This window comes from Lutjanus erythropterus, chromosome 10 (assembly GCF_056507025.1).
Source record: "Lutjanus erythropterus isolate fLutEry1 chromosome 10, fLutEry1.hap2, whole genome shotgun sequence".
In the NCBI taxonomy this organism is placed as follows: Eukaryota; Metazoa; Chordata; class Actinopteri; order Lutjaniformes; family Lutjanidae; genus Lutjanus; species Lutjanus erythropterus.
Window position 1 is genome coordinate 5,135,495 of NC_139326.1, and position 17,189 is coordinate 5,152,683.

The 17,189-nt window shown below is 38.7% G+C and overlaps 2 protein-coding genes across 2 annotated transcripts; one reads left to right on the forward strand and one right to left on the reverse strand.

The window, feature by feature from the left end:
- Window positions 1-470: 470 nt before the first annotated feature.
- Window positions 471-8,147, reverse strand: tchp (trichoplein, keratin filament binding). Its single transcript, XM_084727971.1, has 13 exons — window positions 7,989-8,147; window positions 7,466-7,660; window positions 5,563-5,773; window positions 5,421-5,477; window positions 5,016-5,084; window positions 3,816-3,989; window positions 3,620-3,732; window positions 3,459-3,525; window positions 3,195-3,367; window positions 2,395-2,476; window positions 2,118-2,303; window positions 719-862; window positions 471-610 (listed from the first exon to the last, which is right to left on the reverse strand). The coding sequence occupies exons 2-13, from the start codon at window positions 7,654-7,656 to the stop codon at window positions 578-580; spliced, it is 1,500 nt and encodes a 499-aa protein (XP_084584097.1). The 5' UTR covers window positions 7,657-7,660; window positions 7,989-8,147; the 3' UTR covers window positions 471-577.
- An 892-nt stretch (window positions 8,148-9,039) lies between these two features.
- gltpa (glycolipid transfer protein a) lies at window positions 9,040-16,861 on the forward strand. Its single transcript, XM_084729432.1, has 6 exons — window positions 9,040-9,214; window positions 9,390-9,519; window positions 14,640-14,698; window positions 14,784-14,917; window positions 15,622-15,772; window positions 15,854-16,861. The coding sequence occupies exons 2-6, from the start codon at window positions 9,417-9,419 to the stop codon at window positions 16,034-16,036; spliced, it is 630 nt and encodes a 209-aa protein (XP_084585558.1). The 5' UTR covers window positions 9,040-9,214; window positions 9,390-9,416; the 3' UTR covers window positions 16,037-16,861.
- The last annotated feature ends 328 nt before the right edge of the window (window positions 16,862-17,189 follow it).

Consider the following 17,189-nt stretch of genomic DNA (forward strand, 5'->3'; position numbering starts at 1 on the left):
ACGAGGGATAAAATTATAGATAAATTATATAAATTTGTGCAAAAATGTATTTTAAAGTTAAAGCCTAGATAATATGTGGCTTCAGGAGTCAGAGTTAGTCAAATCAAGTGGATATCTCCCAAAGACAAAATCTTTTCAGTCAGAAATTCCATCCTTATGTAAATACTGAGCATCTGTTCATCAAAGTCACCTCTGTAAATTTGTAAAAATGAAACCTTTAATCTATTTTAAATACTTCAGCTGTTACCATTATTTGATTGTTTTTATTTATTCATCATGTTTATATTCTTCTTACTGCATGGTGAGAAGCCATGCGTTATTTCATTGTTCTGGAGTATAATGGGAATAAAGATCATCTGAGTCTGATCTCTCTACTGTGACTCAAAAACAGAAAACAGTCCAGGGGAACAAAAAGAAAGAATTCATGGTCAGTATGGAGCAGAGGAACAACTACAGTTACCACTAACTGTGTGAGTGTTGTTTTCAAGACACACATGGAAACATCAAACTATCCTTTACATCTAATTACATATATAAAAATATACATCTGACAATTCTGCTTTGGTTTTCGTCTTGCTCAAGTCCAGGCTGTTCGAGGTCTGCTGTGAATCTGAAAGAAAGTTTTAATCATATTTTAACATTAAAGAGCACTTTGGAACTTTGAATGTGAACGTTCAGGATCATCGGTTTCATCATCAGCTTGACGTTCATCTCGTACCTTCTCCTGGTAGCCTCTCTTGGCCATCCTCTGCATCTCCAGCCTCAGCTCCTCCTCCTGGATCTGAAGAGCCTCCCTGTCCTCCTCCTCCTCCTGCTCTATCCTGCACTGCTCCTCCTGCTGCTCCTGGCGCCGCTGCTCCACCTGCAGCACACACACACAAACAACTTTAGGGCTCAAACGTACATAAGTAAGCTGCTATTGTGGCATCATTATTAGAGACGGGGTAACACTTTATTTTGAAGGCGTGTGCATAAGACTGACATGACACTATCGAAACCAAGGTGTCATGAAGATGAAAGAATCTTTATGAACGTGAAAGTGTCATTTTTATGTCGTCTAATGGTGTGTTCTGTGTTTTTCTAAAGGTCAAACACTCAGTCGCAGATCATACAGCGAAAGCGCTTGGAGGAAAACAGCTCTCGTCCTAAATCCTGACTTCTATTCAAGTTTATAACTACAGTTTTAAGTTTTGCTGCTTAAATATTAACAATATTTGCAATAGTGACATTATAGTGTGCATGAAAATGTTCACAATTACTGAAAGCAGCCTCTCTAATCATTAGAGTAAACAGTTAAAGACATCAATACTACACACAAAAAAGAAATCACCTGAAAAGTTTGCACTGCTCAACATCAATAAAAAGATGATTTCATGATTAGAGGCTGCTTTCAGTCATTTTAAAGGTTACCATGTGTGAAGTAATGTCACTGCAGCAGATATCTTTATTTAAGTTGCAAAACTACAAACTGTAGTTCTAAACTTGACAGAGGAACCAGAGGAAATGATTTTTTAAACAGCTCTGATGGAGGTCAGGATTTAGGAGGATGGCTGCTTCACTCCAAACAGTTCCACTGTATAAACTTTGACGGTGTGTGTCCTTTTGGATATGTAGAAGAACACAGGACATTAATCAACTTTAAATCCTAAATCCAGAATGAATGAATTTTGGCTGCTGTGCCTCTTAATGGGGAGACGCTTCAACCTATTTCACCCACCTTAAATCATCCTGTTAATCAGACTGTTAATTTTTATGAACCACAGATTCAATGCAGTGTCCTAGAAGCAAAGCACTGTGAACCCATCTAAGTAGGTCCATCTGAATAATGTGCCTTTTAAACGGCAGGGAGATACTGCACCATTGATTTTAGATTAGATTTTTGTTAGTCAGAGGAAGAATCACTTTCTGCTGCCTGACCACACTTCATATTAAGACCAACACACCCATGGGCACAAGTACATTTCTTACTGTGCACCACTTTGCACCAGGTATGAGGGCCCTCGGTCTCAGATGTGTGACACTTAAGTCTTACTGAGACTGGGTCTAAATATTTTACACTTTGCTGTGTGGAGAAAAAAAGTGCCATGAAAACACAAACCACTGCACTATCTGCTAACCTGAGCATTTATCTCTTCCATCCGTGTTTTCCTCCAGCCCTCTTCTCGCTCCATCTCCTGCCGTCTGATCTCCCTCTCCTGCTCCAGCTCCTGGATCAGCTCTTCTCGTCTCCTCAGGGACTCCTCCTGAGCCTTGCGGTTGTTCTGCATCTTCAGCTCCAGCTGCTGCTGTCTCCCCGCAAGCACCTTTCAGCGATGAAGACAGGCTGTTGTTTAGCAGTCATAACTTCCGAATTACACCCAAATTAAGTTTCATTTCGACTTAAAACTAATGCACCTCTTGCATGAGCCGCTCTCTGGCTTTCCTCTCCTTCTCCCACTGTGCTTCTCGTTTCTCCCACACACGCTGAGCTTCTTCTCTAAAGTGGATGAGAGACACGTCGGTTTGTATTTGAGGAGAAGCAGGAGTCCCTCCCTGCAGAGTCACAGCTTACTGAATCTTATACTACAGTTAGTTCAAACCAAGTGATTTGATTGAATAACAGACATTTCATAAGTGCTGATATTAACGTACAACAGCACTGGGACTTTTAATTACATGCATCACTCCACTTTACAGATGACAGGACGAAAAGGCGGCATCTTTTACGCTAATGATCTGGGGATTATTAGTATGGAATCACTGTCAGATACTTTTTAATCTGACACAGTACACAAACTAGGATACAAGAACAGCGTTTTTTAAACAGCTTTTGATCATTTAATCAATCAATAATTAGTAAAACTGCATAACAGGTATTATAAAATCCTGTCGCTGGTTTGTTTGCGTTCAGACCACAAACAAAAGGCAAAAGAAATTGGAAGAAGAAAGATACAACCCTTTTCAAGTGGTCTCCATTCTTTTGTTTGGTCCACACTAGGGTGAGTCTCAAAACTATAAACACAGACTTTTAATCTGTTATGAAGAAAGAGATGATTACAATCTTCAGACAGTTTTGTAAAGTTTTATGCAGTCAGTTGCAAAAATATTTGTGTTGGCAGAGCTAAATAAATGTCATGCTGTAATGCTGAAATGTCTCATCCAATCAAATTACTTGGTCGGAACTAACTGTTGTATAATGCTTTACTGATAGTCACCTGTGTAGGATGTCAAACTCAGCCTCCCTCTTCTGCTCCAGCTGAAGCTGCTCTTCAATCACACGTTTCATCCAGGCGGCGTCAGCGATGGCCCTTTCCCTCCGTGCTGTCTCCATCCTCCTGTCCTCCTGCTCTCCGTCCATCAAGGCAGCTAGGATCTTACGGTCGGCCTCCTGGTTGGGACAGAGGAAAACAAAGTAGGTGCAAAAGTCAGGCAGGTTGGATTAGATGGGACTGTATCAAAAAAGGGTGAAGCAGACTAACCAGTTCCTCCTGCACCTGCTGGGCTCTCCGCTTCAGCTGAGCACGATATTGCCGGATCAAGAAATGCCTGATGGGACACAAATCCAGTGAACCCTACATCTCACCAGAGCGAAGCATCATCTCATTTGTGACTGATTATCTGCAGACAGAGCTTTCCTCACCCCATCTCAGACTTCTTCCGCCTCTCCTCGACCTCTCTCCTCCTCTCCTCCATCTCCTCCAGTTCCCACTGCTTGACCAGCAGAGCCTCTTGCTCCTTTTTAAGACGAGTTGCCTGAGAGGAAAAAAAAAAGCTTGAAAACACATCTGCAGTATAAATTTTTCACAGTAAAAATACTTTATACAAGTTCTAAGTACCTCCTGTTCCCTCAGCTTCAGTTCTTTCATCTGCTTGCGCAGATCTTCTGCCCTCTTTCGCTCCTCCTCATTCTTCTTCTCCTCTGCTTGCTTCATCCTCTCCAGCGCCTCTTTTCGGGTCCTCTCATACTCATTTTCAAAGCGTCTCTTCTCATCCTGGTGTGCCTCTTCTTGCTGCATGTTCAGAGAGGTGGGTCACTTACAGTAGGTGTCTAAACTTTCTCAATTATGTACCGTGTTGAAGGGACTGAGTTGATCTCAGACCTGATACTGTGCTCACAGATGACATGGGCTCCATTTAATTAAATATTGATTTGTTACGTAAATAATTAGTCGGGCCAAAGGATAATGACAATGTTTAACGACTTGTGGGTCCCATGTATCTTCACTGGCTCGATGGGGATGATACTTCACAGCAGTGATTCCCAACCTTTTTCTTTAAGGGAGCCCTTTTCTGTTACTGAGTAAACTGATGACCCCTGCCTAAGTGACATAATTTATGGATATTTCTTTTTTTAATTTCACATTCAATGTATAACAATAACAGCACAGAACAACTGATGAATTGTTCAATCAGCCCAAAGAGTACAAAAAAAGTGCAGGAATTTTCTATAACACTGTGAATATTTTCCTGATATTTTAGGAATGTTTTACACAATTCTCTGTCTGCATCATGTCTTTACTTTTTTCCAGTAACATATACTTTGTGGGCATCTATGTTTCTGACAAGCTCACAACTCACTTCAACCATAAACTGTGCATTAAATAGGGATTCAACCTATTTAAATATACCATCTATGGCGCCAACCCGATATATGGCCTGCAGTACTCATTTTTGGACGCACACTTGCTATGTATTGCTTCTTTGAGTAATAATCTAAATTTTAAAAATAAAAAAAAATCATTTAGTTTTCTGTACACACATGAATGAAATTCTAAGTACTGTATATATATTTTTAAAAAGATGTCTTACATCCTGTAAAATCTAAATTTGGGGGGGAGTCGGTACCCCCAGGTTGGGAACCAGTGTGTAGGAGCCTAATTGCAGTGCTTTGATTTTGGTTAAAAAAGATGACTAATTTAAGTTCATTTAAAAACAGTTCAAGTCCACAGTAATATAAGTTAATTGATTTAGAAGGATTGGTTTTCAATAAACAGAAGCTGAACTGTTTTGACTAACAGCCGTGATGAATGCCTCACCTGTTTCTTCTCAGATATCTGCTCCTGCCATTGGCTGACAACATGATCTTTATGTAATGCTGACTCGACCTGTGGACGGATTAAAAGAGCAAGTGGTGACACAGACGAGACAGAGATACTGACGAACTTTACCCTTAGCGGAAACGATACCAGAACATTTTATTCTCTTGAGTCAACACTGGACTCAGGTGAACAAAAAAGTCATGGAATATCCGCATCACAAGCCCTATTACTTTCCAGATCAAATGGATGTCTTGACAAAAAGTGTCCGTTTTCTCTCCTTTCAGACGCACAGCATGGTTACAGGATTCCTGACACCCATTTATCACTCCATCAACAGTCAGACTTTGAGGTAAGAGCTTTGGAAACTTGTCACTTTTGCATGAATAGTTTAAACTCAGCTACCTCTCTCAGCTCTGGGTTGTTTTTCTTCCAGTGCTCCCTCAGCAGCTCTTGTGCAAGCTTGGGATAAAGAAGAGAAACAATAAATGTTATGCACTGACAGTAGACCACCATTATGCAGCACTGAGAGTGAAAAATATCCAACCTTTTTTCTCCTTTCCTCTCTCGCTGTACGGAGCTCGTCAGTTTTTTGCACCAGCTGACTTGCCACTGTGCTCCTGTCAGGAAGTACTTCCCTGAGCTCCGCCTCCAGCCGGTCTTTCTCCTCTTGAAGCATGGCCCTGAGCCGATTCCTGCGCTGCTCCAGGCTGGCCTTCTTTTCCTCCTTCAGTCTCTGTTCGTGGTACGCTGACATGCTGACAAAACAGTGAAACAAAAGACTTGGGTTGTTTTTCTTTGGCATTTTTCTCTGCTGATGGAACTGAGAGACACAGAACATAGTAGAGAAGAGGTTACTACAAGATTATACCAGCATGTTATGCTATATATTATTCACACACACACACACACACACACACACACACACACACACACACACACACACACACACACTGTAACACTGCACATTTATGGACAAGACATAGATTTAAGGGAAGCCACACTGATATTCTGTAAATCTACAGTAAAATAAACAACCAGCTCAAAAAGAAAGAGGCAGTGACTCACACACTATTTATATTTGTATCATTATTATTATTATTATTATTATTATTATTATACTGCATTTAAGATATTTCTTAGTGGGAAGATGATCAATATGACTGTACTGTACATTCTGTCAATATTTTTTGTCGATCAATGCTCTGTCTTTCTTATTATGGGACATAACACAAAGGCAGGAGCGTATTGTGCAACTCTGTTTAAATACCTTAAAGCAGGGTTTCTAATTTTTTTTGTCAGCCAGGGACCACTTACAAGAAAATATACCAGGGCTCCTCTAATGTATGGCCCTGTACAGAGAGCCAGTTTCTGCTGTTAATGGGTGATGAGTGAGTGATTTATGTAATTAAAGCATTTTAGATTAGAATGTAACCTATGGACTATTTTAGATTTAAAAATTGAAGCATTAAAATGTTATTTGCTGAACTCTGAAGCCTTTTGAGAAAACAAACAAACAAAAAACACAACTTTTTTTTTCATATCATGATAGTTTAAATGATACAACACAAAATATATAGTATATGTCTCAGGAACAAATGCTGCATGCAAATAGCTGCCTTTACAGTAATGAAATGAATTAACAGACGCCCTGGCACAGTGCCACAGATCGTCAATTGAGAAACAATGCCTTAAAGAAATACTACGTAGGATTTTCCTAAAAAACAAACCAAAACAATGCCTCATACAAAAACACTCCCTCTCAATCATTACTTACGACCCACACAAAGTGTGGTGGTGTCTGTATCTGCAGAGAACCTGCCCTTTGCCTGTATTTTCTAATTTTCTCATTATTTTTGCTGTGATCAGGATGTTTTGCCAACCCAAAGTGTTGGTATTTAGGCATGAGATTCAATAATCAACTATCTTTCTAGTGTAGATATTCAACCTTTAAACAACATGGACTGTATCTGAAATAGATATGATTTTTCTGCTGATTACATGTATTTATATTAGTGTGTGGTAAACATTGTGAAGATGATCCTTCTGGTGATTTGTTTTGCATGAGGGAAAAATTAAGCCAACATATATTTTTGCTGCCTATGTATGCTATAATTTATTGGTAGCGTTTCTTTGTGAATTACTGCCTCTTTTTCAATTGCTAATGGGTTTTGTCACTATTGTAATCTTTTATATATGGGACTGATTACTAACAGGGCCATCTAAAGGAACAGCAGTGAGAGAAAAGTGGTATAAAAATAGTGCAGAAGTCCCCTACTTACCCACTATATCATTTATGTGCATGAAGGTAAGACAAAAAGGAAAACAATGTGAAGAAGTAACTGTTACTGAGTTATTTTGACCTGGTTTATTTTTTATAATGTTTCTGAAGCTGCTGGTAGAATCACGTGGAAACAGATGAACAGTCCAGCTCTGGTGGATGAAGTTACCTCTTCTGGTAGGAGTGATGGGAGCTCCACACAGCCTGTCGCTGGCTGCGGACACCCTGCTCCTTGAAGTACCGGGCATGCAGCTCCCACTGCTGCCGATATCGGGCCTCCTGCTCCCGCTGCTGGGCCAGCTGTCCGGCCAGCACCCGGGACCGACTGGGCAGATGGGAGGAGAAGGTCGGCAGAGCCATCGACCTGGATCACAATTAATTAGCTAGTTAACACACATCATAAGCAGCAGTTACCCCACGATAATCCTAACCAGTACTACTACTACTAGTTACCTGGTCAACTTAACCAATACTATTTAGTTATGAACTGAGTCGACTCATTCACTCAAAAACAGGAAATTCCTAAGTTACCTTTAGATTTTTCCTGGTGTTATATGTGTTGTTGGCCGTGAAACGTTTGTTATTTCGGGACAATAAAGACAAAGCGTTACCGTATGTTTCTCTATGCAGCAGCCAGTGCGTAGTTAACCTTCATAGCTCGATAAATAACACACATAATAATACATACTAACCCTTTTGGTGGTAAAGCGGGTTGCCTTATCTCGATGTTTGTGAAAACCAATCGACGTTTTACATTTTTACACAGAAAGAAAGCGCCGTTATCAACTCCCCAGTTCTCCTTAGTTACCAACGGACTTCCTAGTTACTCCCACGCTACGGGATGGAGTAAAGGTCAAAAATGCCACTGGCTAAAACGCGAAACGTATTTCCTTCGCGGAAATTTAACAACAACAGTAGTAATAATAATAATAATAATAGTCATTGTCAATTAGTCAAATTAGTCAACACAAGAAGCAGGAGGAGACATTAGTCCATATGTTTACTGAGTCTGGGATGTCTCCTGAGTCTCTCCTGAGTTCTTCACGAAGCATTTCGTTTGTGGGATTATGGCAATACCTATTATAATAATAGAAGAAAAACGTTTAAGACTGATAGTAAAACAGCAAACTCTCTGGAAACGAAGTTAAACTAAACAGAACTGCAAACAAATATTAAAAATGAAATAAAAATTAAAACTAACTAAAAATACAAAACTATAATAACTCTGTTTCACATACACGTTTTATATTTTATATTCAGAAGCATCAAAACTCCTTATATTCTATTATATTATTGTTGTTGTTGTCGTTGTCGTCGTCGTCGTCGTTTTATTTTTGTTTTAGATTTATACAATATGAGATCACTATAATCTGGTTCCAGACCTTTTAATCACTGCCTATGGTCAGTGATAAAATGAATTAATTAATAGCATGTAAGAGTACTGATAATTATTTTGCTTTTACTGAATGTCAAAGCTTCCTGCACATTCTCTTTACTGATTTTTTTGTCATTTCCTCTTTTTGTTTTTTGTTTTTTAAGTCCTTTATGTCTTACTGTTGCTTGAATTTGACTTTCATCAGTAAAGACTGGATAAAATAAAAGATGAAAAAAAAATTATATATATATATATATTATCTGATTACCAGGCTGCACCATTCTAACTGTAGATACATTTTGAGATTATTCCTCAGGACTCCATTAGTTGGCAGTAAAGCAGCATGTTGTGATTAAAGGAGGACTGGTGTCAGCTGATCACAGCACATCAGCTGCTTGTTCTTCTGTTTCTGCCTCTGGACTTCAGTCTAACTGTCTGCGCGCCGTTTAGTGGCCTTTTTAACCAACAGGTGGTGATGACCCGGATCTATCAGTAAACAGTCAATCACAGGAGCTGTCAGCTGGATATCCCACCACCAGCTGGGTAGGTGACTTCAGTGTGTGTGTGTGTGTGTGTGTGTTGGTCCTCTCAGGGTGACACACACACACAAACACACACACACACACACACACACACACACACACAGGTTCTCTGTGATGTGTGTGTCAGTGTAAATCTGCAGCAGAGGACTGACAGCCTGTTGCTCTCATCATTTCAGAGGTAAGAGAGTGTCCGGAGCAGAGAGATGGCTCTGTTAATGGAGCACCAGTTCAGACAGCTGCCAGCTGACAGACAGGTGGAAACAAGACCGTTTCTGGAGGCTGTGTCATACCTTCCACACTTCTTTGGTAAGTCAAGTTTCCACAGTGTGACACAGTAGGGACTGTGTAGGTACCTCTGGCATTCATGCATATATGAAGTTATAAAATTCTCAGAAGTCACTGGCTGCACAGAAAAGGGGCAACAATTTATTTTTGTTGAACTTGTTATTAAGTTTGACTTGTCAGAGATTTACAGTTACACTAGAGGTCAGTTTGAAAGCAAAGAGAAAGTAACATTAATTAATTTTAGCATGTAGATTCATAGTGCTGTAAAATTCAAGCATACTGACTATTAGATTGGCAGAACAAGGACACAAACGCAGGATTTAACCTGCAGTGGACCATTTTCCACCGTCACCAGGGTTGGGTCAGATTACTTTGAACTGTAGTCAGTTACTTAATACAAATTACACAGCAGTTTGTGTGACATAATCCATCAGATTACAAAAAGGTAATCTAGTCTGAATACTTTCAGACTTTACTTCAAAGTCAGTCACTGAAAATAAAGCACCTTATAATGAAAGAATGGACAATTTGAGTTTTAGGTTTTTTTTCTTAAAACATTTTAAGTTGACTGTAATTGAGAAGACAGCTGAGGTGATTTTGTAAAGATTCCAAACAAAATAAACTTTTCTAGTCAAATAAACTTGATATTAATTCAGTTGTATTTGATAAAACATGTTCAATAAGCTTAAACTAGTGAGTTGAGCCAAAAGCTCTTCAGTCATACTGACGAACATGTCAGACAAGTTTGATTTTCTTTTTAACTCTCACAGTTTGAAGAGTTGATTCTTCATTTCATATGAAGAACTTACAGCTGCAGCTGCTCCTGTTGGAGTTTCCTCAGTCCAGCTGCTACTAGTGAATTTATTGCATTAAAAGCATGTGGGGGCAGGGATTAAATTCAATAACCTTCATCTTGATTCACAGTGTTTTCATTACTGTGAAAACAAAGAACTATGACTCACCTTGAAGTGTATTAGAGAGTAGAGTAAGAGTAGGTTTTCATCATCTATATGTTTTCATGTATGAAAAAGAAGGATATCAGGAGAGTTTTTACTCTCAAACAGTGCATGCTGGGAAGTCTGGTAACATGCTGATCATGTTCCTTTGGAAACTATTTAATGAGTTGATTGAACTCTGTATAGTACATTCATTCAACTCATCACTTCAAGTCAAAAGACTTAAAGCTAGAAGAAGTCATGTTTATAAGTTTTGAAGTGTTCTGAAAACAAATACTAGAAATCTTAAGTTCTAACCGAAACAAATAATACTTTTATATTTACATAAAGTTCATGAGTTGTGTACATAGCATTTTTTGTAATCAGTAATGTAATCCATTGGATTACCAAAAAAAGTAATCTAGTCTCAATACTCAATACTACTTTTTTCACTGCAAATAAATTTTTGCATAGGGCTCTTTTTTCTCCTGCCAGGTCTTCAGCAAAGTGGAACACTTGTCTAAAAAAACTCAGCATGTCAGACCTGCTTTTCAGCAGTTGTTATCCTAATTTTAAACTCTTGTATTTTAAGATGTAGGCAAAAGTGTAATCAAGTAATCTTTGACAATGTAACTATGTACATGAATCTAAAGTGAGTGTGTCAGTGTTGGAAAATAAACCCAGAGCGATGCAGTGATGGTCCTTAGAATGCAGGAATTGACCAAAATCTGACTACACAAAAATATTACACTGGATAATATGTAGTTAGTTATTTTTTGTAGTTTGATTATGTTATTCTGATTACATGTAATCTGTTGCTACCCAGCCCGACTGTCACACAGTCTTCATGTGAGGTTTGTTCAACTTTGATTATTAAATGCAGAACTTGTTGTGAGGGAAATCTGTCACAACTCTTCTATCAGGCCTAATGACATGATCTTGTTCTTTCCAAATGATAATCTTTTTTGGATCGTATTTCTCTCCATCAAGCTGTCCACAATCCTTTTGCATGCATAATTTAATCCACTGGCCTGGATTTTAAGTTGTGAAAATTGATTAGTACGGTGTTGAGTTCCCCTTGCCCATTCACCGGCGGCATGGTGCACCAGGGCATCTTTGTGCGGCTTCATTCTGTATTAATATGCCAAAGGTCCTCTATTGAATTTGCCATGTGAAACCCTTGAGAGGAACCAAGTCTGATGTCGATATTAAGCTCTTTCCTCCTTGTCACTATTGTTCTTCCTGACCTAGAAATTTCTTGGCCAACTTTCCTACAAGCTATTAAAGTCCTGCCCACTCTCATAGTACATTCACACAGGTGTTTTAAATTATTTGGCCTAATTAGCCCTCTTCTTCAGGACTGTGTGGACATTACTCCGGTGTTAACAGGACAACCCATCTTTAAGTCGTTTAGTGACCTCAGTAAACTCTGTCCAACCTGAGAAGACGTCTAATTAGCCAGAATAATTAACACCTGTGTGTGTTTGTGTTTAACGAGCCAAACACAGAACAAACGATGTTGTTTGGGTCTCGTTAGAAGCTTAGAAATTTTAGTTTTTATTTCCAATATTTTTGTTAAATAGATTTTTATTTGAAGGAGTGTGCACAAGAGTGCATTACACTAATGTGACACTGTCATAACCATGTCATGAACACAAATGGGTTTTTATGAATGTTCATGACTGTTGCCATTAAGTGTCATTCAGGCAATTATGTCATTAAATGCACAATGTTATTGCTTGAGATGTCTTTGTTATGGCAACTTGAAATTAACCAAGACAACATAACCTGTCATTGTCTTTGTTATGACAGTTTTATATGAACCGGGACAACGACATCTTTTGTTATGACAACTCGACATTAACCAAGACAACACAACCTGCCAATGACAGCTTTATGACAGCTTGATCTTATCTTATTGAGCTTATCTTATGACAGCTTGACATTAATCAAGACAGCATAACATGTCATTGACTTTTGTTATGACAACTTGATGTTAACCAAGCACATAAGTTGTTAATGTCTTTGTTATGACAACTTAACATTAATAAGACATCAGTTTCTTTTAACCAAGACAACATCACCTGTCAGTGTTTGTTATGACAGCTTGACATTAAGCAAGACCACATAACCTTTCACAAATATGTCGTAGCAACCTAATTCTCTAAGGTATGTAGCTTTATGTCTTGACATTACCTTAAACTGTCATGTGTGGTTGGTTGTGACACTGGCTGTCATGAGACTGTTGTTAGTGTGTCATGAATATTTCCTAGGATCTCAACTACACTGAAACAGCATGTCATAAAGATGTTGTTAAGGGTTATTACACTGTTAGATATTATTTACTATGCACACCTCTTGTTACCAATAGATACTGCTGTAATTTTTCATGGAGTTGCTGAATTTATTGTCTTGTCTTATCTTGTGAAGAGAGTGAAAAACATACAGAGAGAGCTGTACAAGGTGAGGATGTCTGTGAAACATGATATGATGCCGTCGGCGTCGTGGCGATGCATCACATCAGCACAATAGAGCAGACTTTGTCATGAGTAGTTTCCTCTAACAGCTCAGGAGCTGAAAGCTGTCTGTTGTGTCAGTGGGTCAAATAGGAGTCGTGTGTGGTCTGGACTCTGGATGTCTCATTGTTCACCATCCCGTCACCAAATACTCAGGTCCTCTAGTAGCCTAATTAAAGGACACCTAATGATAATACTGTGACGACGTGACTGTGAAAACACCAGAAGGCCTAATCCAGGTGTATTCACTTTAAATGTGGTGTCATTTTGAGCCACTATTTAACCACTTTAGTGTGCTGCCAGTATTCTACATAACAGGTGACTTAACTGAAAATCTTGTTTTTGCTGAACGTCTCACCTCGCTGCAGTGATGTACAGGTGTACTCAAGGACCCTCTGACATCGCTGTTTGGTGTGGGCACAGGCAGTCGGCAAACTACTGCATGGCTTTTGGGGGAGCTTGTGCATGGCTCAAAGAGAGGACTGACACTTGTTGCACACTTGATATATAATAATCAGTTAATGACCACATCAAAACTCCACATGGTTATCAAAACCAAACATGACAGTATGATACAATACGGTGAACTAAAGCACGGCACAGTATACTGAGCAGAGTGATGCATGATAGTATAAACAGGTCAAATAACACAAAACTTGATGAGCATTAAATCAAAATACAGAGCAGCAAGTCCTCACCAAGAACCGTTAAAGAATGAATACTGGAGATTTGGTGCATAGATTCAAGAAAGTTTGTTTCTGATCTTTTGGTTAAATTTAGTAAAGTTTATGATATTGTGCTGGCAGGCGTAGCATGCATGTAGTATCTTTATTAAAGTGAATAATTAGTGATAAGTCACTGTCATGTATGAGTCACACATCAATAATAGACAGATTTTACACATGACGCATGATGATGAAGGTACAGAAAAAATAGAAATGCGTGGCAAAAATACCATATTGTCAGCACTCCCTGAAATTTCACAAATTATGTCATCAGGGGAGCTCGTGTCTTATTAAGAGGAGGCAGGCTCCCCCCACAGCACATCTCTGACCGACACCAACCATATATATCATGGATGAAACAGGCCTGAAACTTTCAACCAGAGAGGGCAGCAAAACACAAGTTTTCAGCCTGCTGCTAAGTTACTCTTTAAAGTTTGTCTTGTGTAGGTCAAAGTTGAGGTAAATTCATTAGATATACAGTATTTTCCAATCTGTTTGGCCCAGAACTTACCTAAAGCTATATCATATATAATGTAAATGAATTAAAATATTCAGATCCAGGATATACAGTTTAATAGCCACACAAATATGAATTTCAAAATGCATAATTTTATACATATTGCCATTTTAGCTGGGCAATGTATTTTGATTTGTGTGCGCTGCAGCAGGAGTTTCTAAAGATCAAACCAACAGAGAGTGGTGGAGGTCGGAGAGGTCATGAGTTTAGGATTTACAGATATCAAGATAATCTTGTAGCTGTGTCTTTTGAGGTGATGTTTTCTGCATATAAAACTTTGAAGAAAAGCTATTGCAACTGAAAATTCAATGCATTTGGTTTCATGTGTCAGTTTTTCAGGATTCCAGATTTGCAACAGTTTCTGATCTTTTATTTTTGAACATGATCTATGTGTAGGTTTTCATTCTTTGAATTGTCAGTCATACTCAGTGTAAATATTCCTCCTCAGACTGCCTTGGCTCCACCATTTTTGCCCCGATAAAGGCTGACATAGCAGGTAACATCACAGTAAGTATGAGTTAAATCACCCACTCTCTTCTTACATCTCTCAAAAACATTACAATACAATAAAATGAACTCTGTTATCTGATAGAAAATCAAGGCAGTTTATGATACAAACCCTGGACGGTTCAAGACTCTCCAGCAGATTCTGGAGGCAGAGAAGGAAATGCACGGAGCACAGTGGCCCAAAGTTGGAGCAACGCTGGCTCTGATGTGGTTAAAAAGGTTTGACAAATTTTACATTTCAGATTTTAGAGATTTTTTGGGTTTTGTATGTACATTAACTTTAGAGGGATAGTTCAGATTTTTTTTTTTAACTTGAGTTGTACAAGGTACTTATACATGGTCAGTGTATTACTGATCTACAGTAGATGGCGGTCGACACACTCCCAGTTTTGAGGAGAAGCAGGAAGCCAAGCAAAGTCCTGCTGTGGACATAAATAAGGCCTGGCTTAAAAAATCAATAACAGTACACTATATTTCTAACATTTTCACTGCTTTACTGTGCCATCAGACAGATTTTTCTGATGTGAAATTGCTACTGCTGCCTTGATCTGTTAGTTTGTGTTATTGTTGGATTTTGGTGTTTTAAATGGTTAGTTCAGGTTCACTGAAGTCACACAAAAACACAAACAAACTAACAAACCAAGGTAGTAGCAGTTTCTGTGTTCTACAAGGTAAAAGCACTGTTTTTGTCAATGGAGTTTGGTTGTTTTGAAATGAGTGATATTTGGCATCCTCCCGTCAGAAAAAGGCTGTCTGACTGCAAGATAAAGTGGTTAAAATATTCTAAATATCGTGTACGCTTAAACTGATATTGATGTTTTTAGGTGGGCTTTTTTTTACGTGGCAAAATTAGTTTTCCTGCTGACCAGCAGTACCACCACAGTATTCCCATAATCACTGTGCATGTCCTCTTTATCAACCAGGGGACTACGATTTATTCAGGTCTTCCTTCAGAGCCTGGTGGACGGTGAAAAGGATGATAGCAACCCAAACCTCATTCGAGTCAATGTCACCAAAGCGTATGAAATAGCCCTGAAGAGGTATCACGGCTGGTTGGTGCAACAGCTCTTCAAGGTGAGCTCACAGTCTCTTTTTTTTGATAGATGCACATAGAATGCACAGAGTTAAATTTGGCATTTGTGTTTTCTATTTCAGGCAGCTCTCTTCGCTGCTCCATATAAGTCAGATTTCCTGAAGGCCCTCTCCAAGGGTCGGGACGTCAAGGAGGAGGACTGCTTGGAAAAAATCAGAAAATTCCTCATCAACTTCACCGCCACGGTCGATGCTATTTATGACATGTACAATAAGATGAATGCGGATCTTGATTACACAGTGTGATGGCGGGACATTGCTCTTTCCTCCAGCGATCCGCTCAGTTTACAGAGTCATTTACATTCTGCAGTCTACATCTTGGCGCAGCTCCCTTCAGGTCATCTGACAGCTCACTGCGGGAGCGTATTTATAAAACTCTGTCGCTACACATCAAATGTTTGCAATTTTTAATCATCTGTGTGCCTCTTCTGGCTTTCTTCTTGCACGTTTCCCTCACTGTTGTTTGACTCTGGGGCAAAACAGCTTCAGATTTAAACTCTGGGTTTTTTTTTTTTTTGTTCTCTGTTTAAAGATTCATGTTTCTTTACAAGAAACCATGTTATGTTTAAAAGCAATAGTATGGCCTGATATTTAAATGCATGATCATTAGTATGCTCACAAATGTAGTATAAGTGCTACTTACTCAACAAATGTTTTGGAAGCGACAACTTTTCCATAAGCTTTAAGAAAATAAGAGAGATGTCCAGTGTTGACAGATTTACAGGAATCTATTGGCAGAATATGACAGAAATTGAGTTTAATATTCATAAATATTTTTTTCCTTACTGTATAATCACCTGAAAATACCACCATGTTTCTACGGACAAACCAGACACTGGCTTTAGACAGTTAGGAAGGGGAGGGTGAAGCGAGGTGTTTTCATTCTATAAGCTCACTGGTAGATGCCAATAATCCCAAACACTCGTCCTTTAAAGGAATCCGCAACACTATCACAACTGAATACAATCCAAAAATGTAACCACTGTTATGATCTTTTGGACCTTTTAATGGATTCATTTAAAGGGCGATGCATAAGACTGACGTGAGATTGTCATAATCATGCTATGACCGCTGACCGTAACTCTCACCCTATTATTTTTATTAAGTTGTTACCATGATAAAGTCTGCCCCCTGCCTGTGAATGTTGTTGTACATCCTTCACAGGGTAAGATACACGTTGCATTTATTTATAGGGGAAAAAAGATAAAATAAGGATTTAAAATGTGCAGTGACAATAGTTTATATTTTGAAGTAAAATAATAAAAATCCCAAACACATAATTTCCAAATATTTTGGGAAAGGAGCCACATCTTTATTATCTTATGCAACAAATACGGTTATAGCTGTCCGTGTTTTTTGTTTGAGGATGGGATCATAGTTTTTACTTTTTATTGAACGA

Coding starts and splice junctions, on each gene's coding strand:
- tchp (XM_084727971.1), bottom strand. CDS start 7,656: ATGGCTCTGCCGACCTTCTCCTCCCATCTGCCCAGTCGGTCCCGGGTG. Junction 3,733..3,815: donor TGAAGCTGAGGGAACAGGAG/GTACTTAGAACT, acceptor TTTTCCTCTCAG/GCAACTCGTCTTAAAAAGGA. Junction 2,304..2,394: donor GAGAGCGGCTCATGCAAGAG/GTGCATTAGTTT, acceptor CATCGCTGAAAG/GTGCTTGCGGGGAGACAGCA.
- gltpa (XM_084729432.1), top strand. CDS start 9,417: ATGGCTCTGTTAATGGAGCACCAGTTCAGACAGCTGCCAGCTGACAGA. Junction 9,520..14,639: donor ATACCTTCCACACTTCTTTG/GTAAGTCAAGTT, acceptor ATTCCTCCTCAG/ACTGCCTTGGCTCCACCATT. Junction 14,699..14,783: donor ACATAGCAGGTAACATCACA/GTAAGTATGAGT, acceptor GTTATCTGATAG/AAAATCAAGGCAGTTTATGA.